The sequence below is a fragment of the Eumetopias jubatus genome, unplaced genomic scaffold (genome assembly GCF_037043125.1).
Source record: "Eumetopias jubatus isolate StellerSeaLion01/CBP00866 unplaced genomic scaffold, mEumJub1_p1.0 scaffold_9, whole genome shotgun sequence".
Taxonomy (NCBI): Eukaryota; Metazoa; Chordata; class Mammalia; order Carnivora; family Otariidae; genus Eumetopias; species Eumetopias jubatus.
Window position 1 is genome coordinate 84,355,626 of NW_028274815.1, and position 19,852 is coordinate 84,375,477.

General features: G+C 40.5%; 1 protein-coding gene across 2 annotated transcripts; it reads left to right on the forward strand.

Moving 5' to 3' along the window:
- Positions 1–6,294: 6,294 nt before the first annotated feature.
- Positions 6,295–15,497, forward strand: TSLIG2 (tRNA splicing ligase complex subunit 2). Of its 2 annotated transcripts, XM_028104036.2 has the most exons (5): positions 6,295–6,603; positions 9,023–9,189; positions 12,386–12,512; positions 12,639–12,761; positions 14,911–15,497. In XM_028104036.2, exons 1-5 carry the CDS (start codon positions 6,505–6,507, stop codon positions 14,965–14,967), a joined length of 573 nt encoding a protein of 190 aa, XP_027959837.1. In that variant the 5' UTR covers positions 6,295–6,504; the 3' UTR covers positions 14,968–15,497. The 2 variants fall into 2 exon arrangements, with proteins under 2 accessions (XP_027959837.1, XP_027959836.1); XM_028104035.2 differs by having other exon boundaries at positions 12,386–12,761.
- The last annotated feature ends 4,355 nt before the right edge of the window (positions 15,498–19,852 follow it).

The window sequence follows — 19,852 nt, forward strand, 5'->3', positions numbered from 1 at the left end:
CCAGCCTCGGGGCGGTGCGCAGGGTCAGATGAGTTAATTCATGTAAAGCACTTAGAACACCGCCTGGCACCGGGTGGGTGCTCCAGAAATGCTGGCGGGGACTGTTGTAGTTAATGTATTTTCTCTTCCCCCACTGGCACGCAGAGCCTCAGGAAAACAGGGGCCTTGCCTGATTTGCTCACCGCTTAATTTCTAACACCGACCCGGCGCTGGGCAGTGTGTGGGCTCTCGGGAATACCTGCTGAGTGAATGAATGACCCGATCAATCAATGAGTCCTGGAAAGGCTTGACCATGCTGCCATCTGACAAAGTTGGGCTCCGGGAGTTGACTAGCTGGTGGTGGTCGCTCTGGGGCTGAAATATCCCGTTGGGCGGACGCTGCCCACCACCCCCAGGCCCAAGGCTAATCCAGAGCCCCCAGGGCGGAAAGGAATCCCTAGAGAGAGTTGTATATTTGCATGACGTATTTATTTTAAAAGGGAGTCCTGGGTTTATTTTACCTACTCTTTTTAGTAAAAGTCCATCAGTAGCTATTGCTTTGAGTCACCAGCCACAGTGAAGAATCCTGGGGTACTATATGAATCCATGAACCTCTCTTTTCAATATATACTCAAAATCCAATTTTAAGATGAAACAATTAGGAAGCTCCCTCCAGGGTTGTCAGCCTATAAACAGCAAATTTTCTAAATGATTTTCCCAGACTTTAGAACCCACCAGTGACCTGTGGCCTCAGCTTTCTTCTCCCCGCCTCAAGGGATTGTAAAACAAAGACGTTATCCTGAATCTGGAGGCAAATACTGGATTCTACTCTGTGGTCTTCTGTTTCAAAGGGAGAAGAACAAATGACCTCCCCCCACACACACCCCAATAAAGTTAAATGAAGGAAATAAAGAACCATGAAGAAGCAATCTTCTGTGTCCTGTCCTTTACCCCACCTCCTTTGTGAGTTCATGGCCACACACATGCCCCACCCCGAAACAGTGCTTCAGTTCTGCCCAGTGGAACCAGCTTAGCCTCGAGATGGGGAATGGGTTTCCCAGAAGCATAGAGCTATGACCAGCAGTTGCCCTTCAAGGGCAAGTGGTAGTGAATGGACTCAAATCTAAGGAGGCCAGCAGCCAGTGGAGCCAGGGAGCAGAAAGACAGAGCAAATCCAGCCCAGTCTCCTCATTTTACCCAGGCCCTGGGAGAATATGTGAGTGGTCATCAGCTAATCACTGACCCAGCTGGGCCTAGAATTTGTGCTTTTCCATTTTAGTACCCTATACATCACATGGAGAGCTATGCAAAACTGGTTACAGAGGTGACCATCTGCCCAATGCCAGATGCTGGTCTTATAGCAATGATCTCATTTAAGCCTTGCCATATCCTTATGTAGGCACGAGTAATGTCTCTGTTTTATAGGTGAGTTGACTGAGGCAAAGTCCCAAAGACTTGTCCCAAATTCTCTGGTGGTAAGAATAGAGCAGGAAAAAGAATCCAGAATTCAACAGCACAGTGAATTTTTTTATAAAGTTACGTTCTATTGAGTAGTTGATGGAGCATTCGTGTTCTGCTTTAAACAATCTAGAAGTCAAAATGTGTATTAACAAAAAAGAGGGGAAAAAAGATAATTCAGAAATAATTATTTCCTTTGTGAAAGGATTTCCCATAGGATTCTTAAAATGGCAAGTTCCACATGTGCACATGATTCCACCTAGAAACATTTGTCCTTCCTGGAACTTTCTGAGAAGTCTGTTTCACATATGACAGACACCTGGGTGTAAATAACTATTCCATAAACGTGCAAATATCTGCATCAGGATAATTCTAAATTCCTCATGCTGTTTTGATTGGTTACACTGAAGAAGAAATAATCAAAGTCATATGTTTTTCAAAGGAATTTTCAACTTCATTTATTAATATTTAGTAAATATCCCTTGGGCCCATACTGAACATGTTAAGAGTATTTTATAGAATGTGCAAAAGATGAGTTCTAACAGATTAGTGATGATTAGGAGTTGAACAGATACACGTGAATACTTCCGTAGTTGCTAGCCATTCCCCAAACTTAATATCCTCTACTTAGACCTCCTCATACTTCCTCTGGGTTCCTCACTTCCTCACTGGCTATAAGCTCCTGAGGGCAAAGTGTGGGTCTACCATGTTCTTGCTGTGTCTATCTGCATGTAGGAAGCATGTAACCAATTCTGAAAATTCCTGATGCTCAATATTAATAAACCAGGTTATCTTTAAAAGAGGCTTTTAATGCTAACATTCTGCTACTCTCATTTATAAGCAGTCTTGTTGAGAATACATCTTTTGAATGTTTGGGTATCATTTTAGAAGATGAAGTTAAGCAAAGAAAGATTAACATTTATTATTTTTTAAGCAAACTTAGCTCACTACATGCCATGTTTTAAGAGCTTTTACGTGTATTAGCTCATTTAAGGATATATATATATGTATATCCATATACCTGTAATCTAGATTCAGTAAAATAAACTTTTTGAACTATTATTCAAGCCAACTATTTCTTGAGCTACTCCCATGTCCCAGGTACTATGGCAGAGGCTGCTGGGGATCCTGAGATGAGGAATACACCCCCCCCCCAGCAACTTAATTTTGTGCAGTGGTTTATAAAGTATGGTTGATAATCAACAGTATCAACATCACCTCAGAACCTGCAAATGCAAATTCCCATGTCCCTACTCCAAACTTCCTAAATCAGAAACTGCAGGGTAGGGCCCAGCAAACAGTTTTTCATAAGCTCTCCAGGTGACTCTAATACTCAATTTTGAGAACCCCTGATTTAGTGGAATATGTGGAAGAAAGACCCACCTAATCAGATCCTAAGGCAAAAAATAATGTGCTCTAGAAGTTTGGTCACAGGAGAGCTCACTTAGGAAGTGCCTGGGAATCAGGAAAGGTTTGCTCATATTCATTCACCACATGCTATTGGTCTTATACAGTGTGCCAGGCACTGTGCTGGGTACCGAGAACTCAAAGACAAAACCCATTTCAAAGAGCTCATGAAGGGGTGACCTATGGGATGGGTAGCTGAAGTTGGTGAATGCATCTTTATTATGATATGATTGTAAAAGGAATAAGAAATGACAATAAAAATATAACCATTATTATTGTGGTACCAAAAGTAGTTATTTGAAACTCAAAGCAGAACTGTGGTTCTAAACACCTAAAAACACAGGTCAAAATGTGAAGTACTCTTTAAACTGTTATATTCACTTTGAAGCTCCTTAATTTTATTTATGCTCAAATATATTTTTGACAACTAATGCTAAAATATTTGTAACATAAGTATCTTGAATATTACACTACCAACAAGAAGAATCAACACCCAAAGTTTTCAGTACATATTTTGTTCATGACTCATTCATTCAATGTTTATTGAGTACCTACTAACCATCGTGTGTGCTACTGACCAGGTGAGAGATTCCAAGGAAATGTATGGACCCTTTCCTACAGGAACTCATAAACCAGTGAGGTGATGATGCCAGGCATGGTAGTGTTTGTTGGTGTCCCTCAGTTTGTTTTTGTCAACTATAGGCACCAAATAAAAATGTTAAAGAATGAGACCTCATGATCTTCGAGTAAAGGGAAAATTCTTATAATACTGAACATAAAAACTGCTGGTTACAATAGAATACTCACAGGTAACAGGGTAGCAGGAATGAACTTCAGTATACAAACTCAAATGTGTAACAAATAGAATTTTTTTTCTGTAACTGAGTTTTATTTCTTTTTCAAGCCCCCACTCAGCTGCAGTGACAATGATCTTATCAACAGAGGCCCTCTCTCTTTCCCTGGGCTGTGTTAATCAGGTTGGGGAATTTCTAAAATACCAAGATAGGAAGCAGGAGATGTCAGGTCCTAGCAACACTGGTCCCCACAGGGATTCTGAGATGTTCTCTGTCCACTCTAGTGTTTGGTTTTCAGTCTCATTGTTTCAGTGCTGACAGGCCTGGTCCTTCCAATCCAGGCGACTGCCTAGCTTGAGGGTCGGGAAATGTCTGTGGCTTCCTTGCCCTGTGATGTGGCAGAAATCTCTGTGAGGTGTCCCTTCTCCCCAGACATATTTGAAACATTACCTCACAACTTGTTAGAAATGCAAATTCTCCACCACCCCAACTTCCTACATCAGAACTCTGATTAAAGCACAGTCACCTGACCACAAATTCTCTGAGGCTCCACTCTCCCAGGCTCTGCCCAGGATGGGGTGGGACAGGCTTTACCAAATAGTCTCTTTCCTTTGGGGAGTGTTAGAATCTCATTCTACTTCCTCCTCTCTGAATCTTGATGTTTTTCCCTGCCCGAGGGGACACTCCCTCTAGAGAATTTTGGTTCAGAGGCAACTGGAATTATCTTAATGGATTCAGTTTTAAACCGGAGTAGTACTTCTGGGAAATTAAGAAAAACAGAAGAAAAAGAACAGTTCTTACCTGCCACAAAACATTTTTGCTGATAAAAAGCTTGAGGCTTTAGGTTAAGTGATTAGTCTAGAAAACCACAGGGTAAAAGAGCCCAGCAAGGATGTATAATCATATTTTCAGACTCTTAAACTCAATTTTTTCCCCACCTACACCACCATCCTACCACTTGCTTCCTTTGATGACAGTCAATAGGCTACAACAAATCTCCAGATAGTGGCAACAGAGGAGGCACTTTACATACTTTAGCTCCAACCTCACAACATTGTGGGGTGGCCTTACAATGTCCATTTCACAGGTGAGGACACTGCAGTGGGGAGACATGAAATATTTGTCCTAGGTCAGTGCTGGAGCCAAGGTCAGAATCCAAGTCCGGGCCACTCCAAAGCCTGCCCTTTCTCCAGTTTTCTAAACTGCCTCATAATTATGGTTGAATACTTTCTATATAATCTTGTACTCCTTTGATAATTCTTCACAGATGTTAGCATAGCAATTTTTTTTCTGATAAGATTGAGGCTGAGAGACTTAAGTAACTCATCCATGGTCTCCTTTTGCAGCAGAAAAAAATTTGAACTTAGCTCTAGTTTTCAAGCCCAGACTCCTTCCGAAACAACTGCTTTTGCCAATTAAACAACGTGCCTTCTGGAGAAGGAAATGAGGATGATACCAGTCACACTAATTTCACTATTGTTATGAAAAGGTAATCAGATTTTGGATATAAAATACCATGATCCTAATACCATGAAGTTAATGCACTTAACTCCAAATTAGAACATCCAAATATCTGCCTCAGCTCGGGTCTAAAACTGTTCTATTTTGGGCAAGTCATTTAAATGTCTTTCAGGTCAGCTTCCTCAACACTAAAATGAAAGAACTGGACTAACTGAAGTTTCTGCCCAGTTCTGAAATTCAATTTCTAGATAAAGTATCATATACATAAATGGTTAAGAAAAATTGCAAAACACCTCTCAGCTTTACCTTATCTTTTTGATTTAGCATCTCACTTATTTTCCAATGCTTCTTCAAGGTTTCTTTTAGCATCCTCAGAGTTGTTCACATGTTTTACTGCAATAATTTCCAGTAAGATGATACATCATACAGTTTGCAAACAGTAAGCACTTAGAACATGCCTGCAAGTTTTAAATGTGAATATTTTGGGATGTATATCTCTTCCACAAAAGATGAAAGAATAGTAGAAGAGATTTCTTGGTGAATTACCAGGGATTAGATCATCATTGAAACCTACAAGAATTTGTTTAAAACTGTTACTTCACAGTAGTTACAAGTGCAGAGAAAACGCACTTGAGTGCCAGTCTTTTACTTCCTCATTCTCTGATCTTCAGCAAATTATCCTATGCCTCGGTTTCCTCACCTGGAAAATAAGCATTCTCGTAACATATATCTCAGAGTGCTGTTCTGAGGAGCAAGATTATACATATTAAATCCAGTACGTGGCACATCGTTAATGTCTAACAAATGTCTGGCTGTTTCACTGGCGGTTTTACTATTTTCATACGTGAGCAGGTTAAGTCGGAGTATTATTTCAGGGAATACTTGAGCGCCTACTATGTGTGAGGCCATGGGGTTACAAGGATTTCAAGTCTCAGGCCTAAGATCTTCAACGTCTTTAAGGAGGACTAGAAGACAAAGCAGGTTGAAAAAAGACCAAAACAGTTTCAGACGCTATCAGTGCCATTTATAGGGTAAAGGACATCTGGCTGCCCCGCCTCTTTCCCGCGAGACTGCCCTAGAAATCCCTTTGGCCTCTGCCACTAGACGTCACAGGAAGCGCGACCAATCGTGGCCCGCTTTGGGAACTTCGTTTTTCCTGTCTTTTCTTGCAAGACGTCAAATGCCAATCGTTTTCTCTGCAGACGTCCCTTCCACTTCTTTAGGCCACGGGAGTCTTCCCTCAGCAAGATCTATTCCAGCATCCCGGCACGCCACCAGAGGCGGAAGGGGACGCGCGGCGCAACGGGGGTGACGACACACTTAAGGCTCCGCTCGCACGTCACTTCCGGGACGCTTCCTTCGTGGAGCCTTGTGGGTAGCCGGCCGGGGTCTCCTGGCGACGACGATGGCGGGGGATGTGGGCGGTCGCAGCTGCACGGATTCGGAGCTGCTGCTGCACCCGGAGCTGCTGTCCCAGGAGTTCCTTCTCCTCACCTTGGAGCAGGTCGGGCGCGCCCGGGTGGGTGGGCCTTTTTGGGAAAGGGCTTCGGGCTTGAGTTGGCCCCGAGTAATCCTTAGTGGAGAGCGGACACACCCGCCGCCGTCGCCCGTACCGCCCGGTTTGTGTCACTCTCCACTCCACACGGACCGACTAGGTCTCCCCACGTCCCTATTCGGGAAAGAGACGTCCTTACGATATCAGGAATTCCTGGGAATCAGGACTTACCCTTTTGGGTCTTTGATGGTTCCTACAGAGGAGTCCTAGGCGACCCCCGGGGCCTATATGTGAGCAAGGGCCGGGGGAAAAGTCGTAGTAGAAATGAAGGGTAGTAATCAGGGACTGTCAGGGCTGGAAAGCATCGGAGAAATCGCCCTTTGTTTATATTCTCACCTCATTTAAAGATGAAACTGCGTCTCAGAGAAGTAAAGTGACTTATTTAAGGTGACACCATATCGCTAAATGGTGCAGGCAGGAGGAGAATTCCGGACTCCCGGCTCTCGATGCAGCATTTCCTCTTTTCGAGCTAATGTGGCCTCAGATAATCAACAAAAAATAAGACAAAAGAAGGATGAAACTGGTTTAAAGTGGTAGAGAATTACTGAAAGTGTCCTTGTGATTTTATTTTTTTAATTTTTATTTATTTATTTATTTATTTATTTATTTATTTATTTATTTATTTATTTTTAAAATTTATCTGACAGAGAGAGAGATAGCGAGAGCAGGAACACAAGCAGGGGGAGTGGGAGAGGGAGAAGCAGGCTTCCCGCCGAGCAGGGATCCCGATGTGGGGCTCGATTCCAGGACCCTGGGACCATGACCCCAGCCGAAGGCAGCCGCTTAACCACTGAGCCACCCAGGCGCTCCTCCTTGTGATTTTAAATAGCATGTTTTGTTGCTTTCCTTGTGTTTACCCCTCAGTACTCTTTCTCTAATTTCCCTAAGCCCTACTAAGTAGAATTTGTTGAGGTCTGTTACCTTTCACCTGCGGTTCTCAAACTTTTTAGGTATGTCAGAATCACCCCCAGGGCTTGTTAAAACACAGATTACTGGGTTCCATCCCCAGAGTGTCGGATTCAGTAGGTCCAGGGTGTGGCCTGAAAATTGGCGTTTTCAACGTTCTTGCTGCTAGCCCAGGGACCATAGCTTGAGAACCACCACCCTGGAGCAGTGCTTCCCAAACTAAGGTGCCTATGAATTCTCTGGGAGTGTTATCCAGGGTTCTCTCCAGGGTTTTTCCATATCTCTGAGTGAATAGAGGGTGAAAACTGATAACAAATGGTGGTCAAGTATAAGAGAGAGAAGTAATATTTGTACTTTTAAATTTTGAAGAAGAAAGTAATCGGGATAAGTTTATCAGAGGACGTAGATGGGCTTGATTTGCTAGTTAAACTCAACACAAATGTTTCCAAGCCTTTCTGAATTGCAGATGAAGAGTCCATGATCTTATTTCCATCCTCATTTTCCTTCCTAAATCCAAACTCTTTATCCATAACTACTTCTTTTCCTTATGCCACGTGTTTTCCATTATGTTGAGAGCAAATTGGAAAGTGTGGGAGAATGAGGTAATTTAGACAGGGATGGTTGGACAGTGACTGGAAGCTACTTGAAAGGACTGGTGAAAACATGAGGGGCAGGTTGTAATGATGCACTGTTATCAGTACGGTCATAAGTAAGGGGACTGCAGTGTCCATCTGTAGGGCCATTTGAAATCTTGGTAGTTGACTTCAATTTCAGAAGCATTATTAGGGAGACATGGGAAACAATATATAGGGTGAGACCTCTAGCCCACTACTTTGATCATGATAGTCACACTCTGGGTAACTTTTTGACAGCATGTAGTAATTGTTATCGTTGTTGGCTTTTTTTTTTTGTCTGGTTTCCCCAGGCAGTCTCCCATTTTCAGTTTACTTCATGGATTAAGATGATGCTACTGGAAATGGTCTCCATGCCTGATCACTGGCTGACCAGTTGTGGACTACAGTCGTTGTCACGCTGAGAACATATGACATTGTCTTTTAAGATGAGGCTGAACCTAATATTTGCAGAGGTTAACCTCTGTGATACTGCTTCTTGCTGGACCATGTAGGACTGCAGTGTACTTGAAGTCCCTATAAGTCCCTATACAACTTAAATAACAAACTCATTTAAATAACATATTCTATAATTATGGCAAATACATAATAATTGTATAATAGAATTATAAATGTAAATTATGAGTTATATTAAGTTTTAAATATAAATTATAAGTAAATAAGTTATATAATTATTAAATTGTATAGTTGCAAATAAATTATAAAATATATAATTATTAAACTTTATAATTATAAAATTTGTTACTTAAGCAGGAATGTTCTACCCTGTTAGGTAGGTAGTAATTATGAAGTTTGTTATTTTGAAATTACTTTTGTTTCCTTTTCCACAGAAGAACATAGCTGTTGAAAGTGACATAAGAATAAACAAAGACAATCTCACTGATCTTTATGTTCAGCACGCAATACCGTTGCCTCAAAGAGATTTGCCAAAGAATAGGTGGGGGAAAATGATGGAAAAGAAAAGAGAGCAACATGAGATGAAAAATGAGACTAAAAGGTAATTTTTAGCAGTTCTGGTTTTTATCTTATATGACTTAACAATTTTGCTTTTCTTTTTTTTTTCTCCAGGTAAACTTAGGTAAGAAAAATTCATTTACTCAGTAACTATTTATTGAGCACCAGGCACTGTGCTTATAGCATGAATAAAACTGACAGAATTCCCTGCTCATACTCTAATTGGGAGAAACATAATTTAAAAAAATGGGTAAAATATATGGTATGTTACATAGTGATAAACATAAATGCTAAGGAGAAAAGTAAAACAGGGATACAGATTGCCATTTTAGGTAAAGTGGTCAGGAACAACCTCACTGAGAAATGACAGTTCAGTAGAGAAACCTGTAGATGGTGGAAAGCAAGCTAGCATTCCAGACAGAATACAAGAGCCTGGGTCAGAAGTGTGCCCATCATAAACTAAGAACAACAAGAGGCCATCAAGGCCAAAGTGGAGAGAATCAAGGGGAAAGTAGAGAAAAGAGGTTTACTGGAGGTGAGTAGGGGAGATTGTTAGTTGGATCGCGTAAAGCTTTGTTAGTCATTGTAAGAACTTCGGCTTTGCTCTGAGATAAGAGGCCATTGGAAGATTTTGAGCAGAGTGATGACATCATCTGATGTGCATTTTAACAGCATCACTCTGGCTGCTGTACTGAGAAGTGATTTAAGGTGGGGTGAGGGGAACAGGGAAATCATTCAGGAGGCTGTACTGTGATCCAGGTGATAGATGGTGGGGACTTCGACCGAAGTAGTGAACTTGGTAAGAAGTGGTTGGAGTCTGGATGTATTTTGGAGGTAGAACCAAAAAGATTTGCTGAATTGTGAGAAAAAAGTGGAGTCAAGACTTAAAGGTCTTTGAATAATAAAGAAATGAAGTAACTGTCATATGGCTTCAGGGACACTAAGATTTTTAAATTTCAGAAAATTTTTCATAAAACCACAAGCAAATGAATTTCCTTTTTAAAAGGAGGTTATGTTTCTTTAACAGTGATAAATGGTTTAATGAGGACAAAGTGTCCTAAGATCCCTGGGTGGGGTAGTTACTGCTTTTCCTGTGTCTATTTTATCACAAGTGGGTGCTATTGATTAATTACTGAATTTATTTTTAGAGCCTTCTGTTTGTAAGGTACTGTCATTGGCAGCGCACCAGTGATTGTGGGAGAAGGTGGAATGAGGGCTGAGGGTAAGGGAGAATGCTGGCTCTGAGTTGATGAGGGGTGTTAATCTCTAGTTACAAAGAAGAACCCATTATTGATAGAGTATTCCCCAAGTATGAAAACAGTTGAAGAATATAACATGTATGCTCATAGGTGTTTGGAAAAGAAAGTGTCTTTTGATCAGGAACACATTCAGTTCAGATTGGGCATCATTTTAGCTTGATGGTTATATATTGGTACAGGCTACATATTAGTGTTAGCTTTTGTAAATCTGTGGATTATGCCAAATACATCTTCATTTTACTTTTGTTGATTCATTTTTTTTTTTTAAGATTTATTTATTTTAGAGAGAGAGCGTGGGGGGGCGGGCGGGGCAGAGGGAGAGAGAGAATCCTGAAGCAGACCCTGAGCTGAACACGGAGCCCAGAGCCCGATGGGCTCCATTCCAGGACCCTGAGATCATGACCTGAGCTGGAACCAAGAATTGGCCACTTAACCGGCTTTGCCACCCAGGCACCTCTTTCTTTTGTTGATTCTTAATAAAGTATTTTCTTCTTGATCTGCACATTCAGGCACATTGTCCTAAGCAAAGCTTCAAATCTGTTACTTCATATGACAGTCCCTTTAAGCTCCTCAGTATCCTTTTGGAAAGGATTTGTGACACTTTTTTTTTAAGATTTTACATATTTATTTGACAGCACAAGCAGGGGAGCGGCAGGGGGTGGGAGAAGCAGACTCCCCGCTGAACAGGGAGCCCAACGTGGGGCTTGATCCCAGGACCCTGGGATCATGACCCAAGCTGAAGGCAGAGGCTTATTAACCGTCTGAGCTACTGAGGCACCCCGGATTTGTGACTTTTTGAAAAAAATGACAAATTTGACTCTTGACTCAAAACATTAAAGCTGGAAGGATCTAAGACATCGTCAGGTATTGTTGAATTAGAGAAGTGTTGTGATGTGCCCCAGGTCACATAGAGCTAGGCCCAGATCAACAGTGCAGTGCTTCTCAAACTTCAGTGTGCCTCTGGGATCTTAGGTTGAACTCTTACAAGCTGATGAGCCCTGCTCTCTCTGATGAGCCCTCTGTTTCCCTTCCATAGCGGCAGTGTGTATATGGGAAACTCATTTTATATCTTCTACCAGATGATGTTCAGTGGTGACCTAAGAATTGGTGAGTTTGGCCAGTCACCCAGGATCTGGTTAAAATGCAGATTCTGAGTCAATACAGGTTGAAGCCCCAGATTCTGCATTTCTTATCAGGCTCCCAAGGTGATGATTATGCTGCTGGTCCGTCGACCACACTTTGAGTAGCAAGGCTGAAGTGTTCTTCCTAATAACTGACTGCTCAAGTTCTTGTTACATGTTTAATTAAAAGGTTTTCCCCCCCCCCATAAATCTGTTGTTTCACTTGAGGTATAATGAATAGTGGACAAGTGAATGCTTTTATTATTTATCTTTCTGATTCAGAGTGGAAATTACGTTTTCAGAAGCTAAAATGAAGACTTGCCAAATTTTAAAATTAACATTACACAAATGTTATAGGTAGAATTTAGAGAGTGCCTTGGCTTTAGAGACCATTGATAAATAGAATAGAATGTTTTCATTGTAGACTATGACTGTGGTAGTCTTGCTATAGCTTTATAGTTCATTATCCTTTTTAAATAATAACTGATACACATAGTCAGGATAACCCTATCAATTAGATGGGGTGGTTTTTAAAACTTAAAATTTTTTTTAGTTACTAGGAAATCTTATTTTAAGTTCTAGGGTTAATTAGTTGATGTTTTAAAAATAATCTATCTTGTGTGTACGTTAAAGCTAACCTAAGTTTCTTGTCAATAAGTATCTTATACTTTGAAGCATTAGAAAATTATCATTTCATTTAGGGTGAACATAGAATATTTCATTCCCAGTAGTCCTACTTAAAATAGATCAGTCTTACCAATAAATGTTTTCTCGTCATTGTTTTAGCTTTGAGTTCCTGCAGACGGTTTGCCATTTTTTGCAGATGGTATTTTTCAAGAATGCATCTCTTTGATTTCAGGACTAGCACTGTAGATGGGTTAAGAAAAAGACCCCTCATTGTGTTTGATGGAAGTTCAACAAGTACAAGCATCAAAGTGAGAAAGACAGAGAATGGAGATAATGACCGACTCAGGCCTCCCCCTCAGGCAAGCTTTACCAGTAATGCCTTTCGAAAATTGTCAAATTCCTCTTCAAGTGTTTCACCCCTAATTTTGTCTTCCAATTTGCCTATGAACAATAAAATGGAACACAATAATAATGACACTAAACAGAACCATGACTTAACGCATAGGAAAAGTCCTTTGGGTCCTGTGAAGTCCCCACCTTTGTCCCCTGTTGGAGCTACTCCCGTGAAGTTAAAGCGAGCGGCCCCTAAAGAAGAAGCTGAGGCTGTGGTAAGTGCGGGGCGGCTTCCGTGCTAGGAAGAGAGAGGCATGGAGGAGTCTCTGAGCGGGTAGCGGAGCCGGGGTGGGCGAGCTGGGCCACAGGCAGGTCTTGAACTCTTAAATGGTCTCTTTCGTGTCCTTTCTGACTCTTTCGTGTCCTTTCTCCTGTTGACTTTGGCAATTATAAAATCCATGATGATAAGTTAACGTTTTTTCAAGTCCACTCAATTTATTTCTGCTTAAAATGTCTTAGGCACTTTTCCTAGACTTTCTCATTTCGATCCTTTAACCATTTTTGGAACTAAAAGAGAAAAATAATTCTTGTTAGTAACGCTCAGAATGTTAAGCGATTTGTTGAGTCATATATTTATTAAGTAGCATTTGAGAGCTTGACCTTCAGTCTGTCTGTTTTACATTTACCTTAAAACCACACTAGAGTGTTCAGGATTTATCATGGACCTCCCCTTCCCCTCAAATTTACCTGTCCTTGGAGGGATAGGGGAAATTTGGGAGATGTACTGTGTTAGACTGTATTATAGTTAAGCATTTGGATGCTTGGATTTCATATACTGGCAAATTTGGTACAGATAGGCAATAAATTTAGAGTTTATTTAGAGTTTAATTTATGAGATGGTATATATATGTATATGTATATATACGTGTGTGTTTATACATACATGTGTATACATGTATGTATTATATGTATATACACACACACACATAAACCTACTTGATTCTTCCCTATGCTCCTCAGAAAATGATTTTTACTTTTAAACATCCAGCGGTTTTATAGGTTTTATTCCTTGTCTTAGTCTGTTTAGGCTGCTATAACAAAAATAATACTGACTAGATGACCTGCATAACAGACATGCATTTCACACAGTTCTGGAGGCTGGGAAGTCCAGAATCAAGGTGCTGGCATGTTCAGTGTCTGGTGAGGGTCCACTTTCTGGTTCATACTTGGCTGCTTCCCGGTGTGTTCTCACGTGGTAGAAGGGGCAAGAAAACTCTCTGAGGTCTCTTTTCTGAGGACCCATTCATGAGAGCACCTCCCTTGTGATTTAAGCACCTCCCGAAGACCCTACCCCCTAATACCGTCATGTTGGGGATTAGGTTTCAACATACGAATTTTGAGGGGACACACGCATTCAGTCTATAGTATTTCTATGGTATACTTTGACATTATTATCCTCTTAGAATTGTGTGTCAAAGGGATCAAAACTCAGAGTAGTTCAGACATTCTAAAATAGTAGAAAGAGGACTACTGTAAATCTGGCCAGTGCTTAGTTCTTCCATTAGTTCATCTTTTCAGCTACCCTGTGACATGGCACAGTACTTTTTCTTATTTCACAGATGAGGAAATAGAAGCTCAGAGTTTAAATAAACTTGTCCAGGGTTTCAGAGTTAGTAAGTGGCTAGGCTGCAGTTTGAATACGGACCCATTTGACCTCAGTGCATGAACTTCTAATGACACCAAGCTGCCTCTCTACTTACTTCAGTCACTTTTGTGGGAAGGAGGAGGAGGGTGTCGGTGGGGAAGGGAAAAAAAAGGAAGAATAACCTAGACCTCAAATATTAAAATAAGAGCCTCGAGGATCTTTTTTTCGGTCTCTTAAAACACATCTTTCTACTCAGAAACATTTTACTCTTTCAGAGGTGTGATTTTACTGTTTTCTTACTAGTAGTAAGATCTTGGATTGTGAGGTTGAGGAAGGCGATGGGGTAGGCAGGGAAGAAGCAGGATCTGGAGTCCTCAGTGGTTTTCAGTTCTGAATGCACTTTAGGATTACCTGGGGGAGCTTCCAGGCAGAAGTCAGAGCCTCAACCCCCTCAAACCCAGACAGAAGTCAGAGCCTCAACCCGGCCACCTTGTGTGGATTCTGACTTAATTGGTTCTGGGATAAGGCTCAGGTCTGGGCATGTTTATAAGTGCTGTGGGTGATTCTAATATGCAAACATTTGAGAACCACAGTTGGAAAAAATGGGTAGCGGGGGAGACTTGCTTTTTCACTTAATCTCCTAAAATCTCCCACCAGATGGCAGCAGTGATCTACCATTCGTTTATTAGTAGTAAACTTTGGTGGTTTAAACTGCTCATTTCAAGCTATCCTCTGACATTTCTGCAAGTATAAACTGGTCTCTGTTCATGTCTTTTCAGAATAACCTGAAGCCCCCAGAAGCAAAGAGGAAGATACAACATGTTACATGGCCCTGAAGGAAAGTTTCCAAAAATGTAAATATAACTGTAACTGTAGTTTTTCAAGCAAGTTCACATATATTGACAGTATTTACAGAGATCCTGATTATTGTGGAATTTTCTTAAGAGGTTTAAAATTAGGTTTAAAATAATAGTCTTTCCTTTCCCCTTCCTCCCTTCCTCTTTTTTTTTTTTTTAAATTTTTGCCTTTTGTGCCCTTTTTAGGAAAGGATTTCTTTTTAAACAGATGACTTAGTATAAGTCATTTATATTGATCCTAGTCAATCATTAGCTGCAAGTCTGATATAAAGCATCTGATGAATTTTAGGAATTATTTTCATTACTCTGTTTCAGTGTTTGGGGAAATTTGAGATTTTGTTTAAACTCAAAATATTTTAGAAGTTCACAATTTTTATTTCTTTTCCCTAGCAAAAGAATTTAACAGTTTATCCCAATATTTTAGTAAATACTGCCAAACTCCTCAAGGTTCACCAAGAAAAGCATATTTGTAGTGCTGCCAATAAACTATTCAGAATATACAGATGAAATTGCTGTTCTTTAAGTGCTTACATTGCTTATTCCCATAAAAATCAAAAGGGAAATCAGTGCTCGCTGTTGCTCCTTCCCTTGAAGTCATAGGAGAATTGGTCTATTAGGAATCGACTGGTCAGTCTCAGAGCTGGTCCACCCTTTAAGATGTCCTTGTCATGCAGCAGTCCTCACTACTCTTTTCATGAGCAGTCTGTGATCCCACTCTGGGAGCTCAGGTGTCACTCCTTCCTAGGAGCTTCATCCTTTCAAAAAGAAACCAACTTTAAAATCTTCAGGTGAGGTAGTCATGTCTGAGGTGGTACCTGATGGCAGAAGGTTTAGAGACTAGGAGGAGGGGGATGAAATTCCAGCACTTGAGAGAGTCCAGGAGGGATAGCGGTGGGGAGAGAGGAAGCTTAGCATGATCTGGAGTAGGCAGAAGAGAAGATGGCCGAAGCCAGCAGTCACTGCAGAATGACCGCGTCGGAGACGAATACCAGCCAGACGGGGCTCCCTGCTGGGGTAACAGGCAGCTTCCCACAGGGCTGCCACACACACAGTACCCACTGAGGTCTTGGGTTAAAGCAGTGTTATCATCCCAGTCGTATGATGGAAGTCAGTGGGAACATAGGATATACCTTAGAGCCACACGTCCTCCTGTCCACTTTTTTGCCTTGTATTTCTAAGTGCAAAGGATACTTTATACTTTTTTCCTTATATGACTGATCTTCAAATTGGGGTTCGCCTTTTCATTAACTTTTTACAGCAGTCTCATGATTCTTTTGATTTGTTAAAACAAGTATTTTAGTTCAGCTATTAAATAGCCTTACAAAAAATTCATTCAGCCTGTCAGGTAAGTACTGTACTAAAACTTGAACCCTACAGTTTTTACCCATTCTGCCTTTATCCAGACTATAAATCTGTACAGATAAGACAAAATTGATACATACTCTGTGTTGCATAAATTACTGATGTTATGCCAGATGAGTGAATATGTAGTTATCTGCAGTGCTGATATGTGTGATATTACTGAAGGACAACTGTAACCCTCTACAGAACTGTATATTAAGGAAGATTTTAAAAGTACAGATTTTAGGGTAGGATGACAAATTATATTTGATAATTCGGTTGTCCCTTCTGCTTTCATCTGCATTTCTCTCTTAGTTAAGAGAGAGTTAGCCATTTGACAGTTTCACGTCAGTGGAAACTTATTTTTAGTTACTCAATAAAATTAATTTTTAATTTGTATATTTAACTTACAGAGTAGGTTGGTAATAACAGCTGAACTGTGTAACATTGTTGCTTCAAATTGAAGTTTATATTATGAACATTCAGAATCAATGCTAATAGAGCAGCATATTCTTGAGCTATTTTGCGTTTGAAATGTGGAGAAGTGCTAAACCACGTACTGTGTAGTACGTAATACCGACATCTTAGAGCGCTGTGCCTTCTCCAGGTGTATAGATAGAGCTTGTCTTGAAATGTCTTCCTCCACTTGATGAAGCCTCCCGAATGATGGGACTCTGAAGCAGAAGTGTCGGGAATCTTAGGTTTTGAAGGGTTGCTGTGGTGTGCTTTGAAGTTTAGAAGGACTCGATTTGAATGGCAAACAGCTTTGGAATACCCTCAACTCACTAGCATGGGTTAATGTTGTTGCTACTGATTTCATATTCCAACAGAGCCACCTTTTTTTATTATCTCGGTAGGCAACTGAATGGTCAAGTCAGTGAGTGAGTGGCTTCTGAGGTGTAGTTACAGGCACTTTACTACTTCCTGCCATTGGCAGGTGGTCTTGTTCTTTTCTTTCCCTTCTTCTTCGTCCCCCGTTTTCTTTTTTCTTACTCCCTTCTCCCATATTTTGACTTTCTTTGCTTCCATTCTCCATCCTCCTTTCTGCAGACCCTAAGCATCAGGCTTAGGTTTGTACATCCTAATGCTTGGCCCTATGCATTCATTGAGGAGTGAAGACAGGATGACCCCGGGTCCTCTTACATTTGAGGGATCATAGACTGCTGTGTGAATTCTGGAAATCTCAAGCCCCTGCAGCACCAGGGGCCCTAAATTGCTTCCCAGTGGCTGTAAAGGCAGTACAGTTTACCAAAATAGCTTTATTAATCTCGACAGCTACCAGGCACTTTGGAAAGTTGGTTCAACTACTACTATGGGGCCATAATATTTTTGCTAGTATTAAAATTCTTCAGAATTGTAATTATTATTTGAAATAATATTTTGGTTGACTTAAACTTTGAGCGAGGATTCTAAAACTGGTCTAGAGACTCACTCAATAGCAATGACCTTTTTAAAAACTTACATTAAGTAAAACTGCCAGTAGATTAAATCATATGTATCTAAGAGCTTCCTCTATTTACTACTGTGCCACTTCAGTAATTTTTAGAGGCTACAAAATGGTCAAAATGTTTTTAAGTGTGCTCTTTTATTAAATGCTTGTGCAGGTTTTGTAATTCAGTACAGAAAGTTTAACCTTGTAATGTACATTTTTGTATGTAAAAGGTCTTTTAAGTAGCCTTAGCCTTATTTAAATAAACTGAATAAAATTATTGAGTAGATCTGTCATTCATAAAAAAATAAAATGGAAAAACATTCTGTAGCGACTTGATCTCTTTTTATTTGAGCAGACAATATGGTGGAAAAGTGTTATGCTTTATAGTACAACCTTCTGTACCAGGATTGATTGGGATCAGGCATGATGCCAGTCGTCTTGGCCACGTCTCAGGGCCCCCACTGTGAGGCGGTGATGGGCTAGAGTGGCCCAGGGTTTGGATAGCTTGAGGCCACAGGGACTGCCACACTGACTGCCACAATGCTTTGATGGGTGGAAACAAGTCCCTCGAACCTTATCCCGAGTGAGTTCTCTTACACACTGGAGCAAACCAGAGGTTCAGTTGAAGGATTATTTATTTGTGTCTGGGGTGGTCTTTAAAAAGTATACTTCTAAACTGGTATGTTAATGTTGGAGACTGAAGCCCTAAATTTACTGACTTGGAAACATTGCAGCTTACTTTCTACCTTGAATTTAAAAAAATAGGTCATTTTTTTTCTGTCTGGACAAAAATTATTTTCATTGTTTTTACTAAAGCACTTTTTACTTGAAGTGCTTTGCTCTTCCAGTTTTTGTTAAACCTAGTTGTCTATCCTATTGTGGCAGGAAAAATAAAGATGTGAGTTAATTACGTTCCTGCTCAGTGAAATAATGGATAATTGTAATGACAGAAAAACCAAGAAATGAAATAGAGATAGGGAAGGGAGGGTGAAGAGCTACTTTAAATGTAGTGGTTAGGATAGGCCTCTTTGAAGAGGTTATTTTTAAGGGGAGACAGTTTTGGAAAGCTATGAGGAAAAGCATCATATATATGGTAGATTTTAAACGTTTACATAATTTGTTGCTCCTTCCATCAGATATGGAGTCTGTTTCCCACTGCTTGAATATGGACTGGCCTTGTAATTTGCTTTCATCAAATAAATGCTTCTTTCACTCTGGAACCCTTCCTGCAGCCACCTGAAAAAGCCTGCTAGAAAAACATCAGCAAACAGCACTAACCACCAGATGTGACTTAGCCCCTCATCCCCACACTAGCTGCCAGCTGACCACAGCTCCATGAGTGTCCCAGGTGAGGCCAGACCAAATATCTGACTCAGAACATCCTGAGTGAACAGAATAGGGGTTGTATTAAGCCACACTAAGTATTGGGGATGGTTTGCTACCCTACCCAGCATTAGATAACAGATACCAGACAAGAACAGAGTGAAAGCCCTACGGCTTAATAGGATTTGAGAACAGAAAGAGTGTGTGGCTCCACAGTCAGTGAAAAGAGCCGGGAGAATATATAAAATGAAGCCAAAGCAGGGAGGCAGGAGCCAGATTATTTAGGATCTTACCTAGGCCATGGTAAGGACTTTTGATTTGATCCTACAAGCAGTTGGAAGCTGTTAACTATGTTCAGACTTAACCAAGCATTTAGTTTAACCATAGGACAGAAGTAAGACTAGCTAAGTAAGTATATGATAGCCCTGAACTTTTTTCTCTAGTAAGATTATCCAAGTTTTTTCGTTTTCTTTTTCAGTTTATTTGAACTAAAATTTTATATTTCTTCGACAAATGTTAGGAGACTAAAACACCAATTATGCCAAAAGATATTTTTCATAACTATAGAAACACTACATCTAGCTAAGCTTTTTGTTAAATCTGTCCTATGTAGTTTTCTAAAATAAGCTTTAAAAAAATAAACCTTTTATTTTAGAGAAGTTTGAGATTTGTAGAAAAATCACCAAGATAGTACAGAGAGTTCCCATATACCACACACCGACTTTCCCCTGTTACTGATATACATTAGTATGGCACGTTCAATGGAAG

Coding starts and splice junctions, on each gene's coding strand:
- TSLIG2 (XM_028104035.2), top strand. CDS start 6,505: ATGGCGGGGGATGTGGGCGGTCGCAGCTGCACGGATTCGGAGCTGCTG. Junction 6,604..9,022: donor TTCTCCTCACCTTGGAGCAG/GTCGGGCGCGCC, acceptor CCTTTTCCACAG/AAGAACATAGCTGTTGAAAG. Junction 12,762..14,910: donor AAGAAGAAGCTGAGGCTGTG/GTAAGTGCGGGG, acceptor ATGTCTTTTCAG/AATAACCTGAAGCCCCCAGA.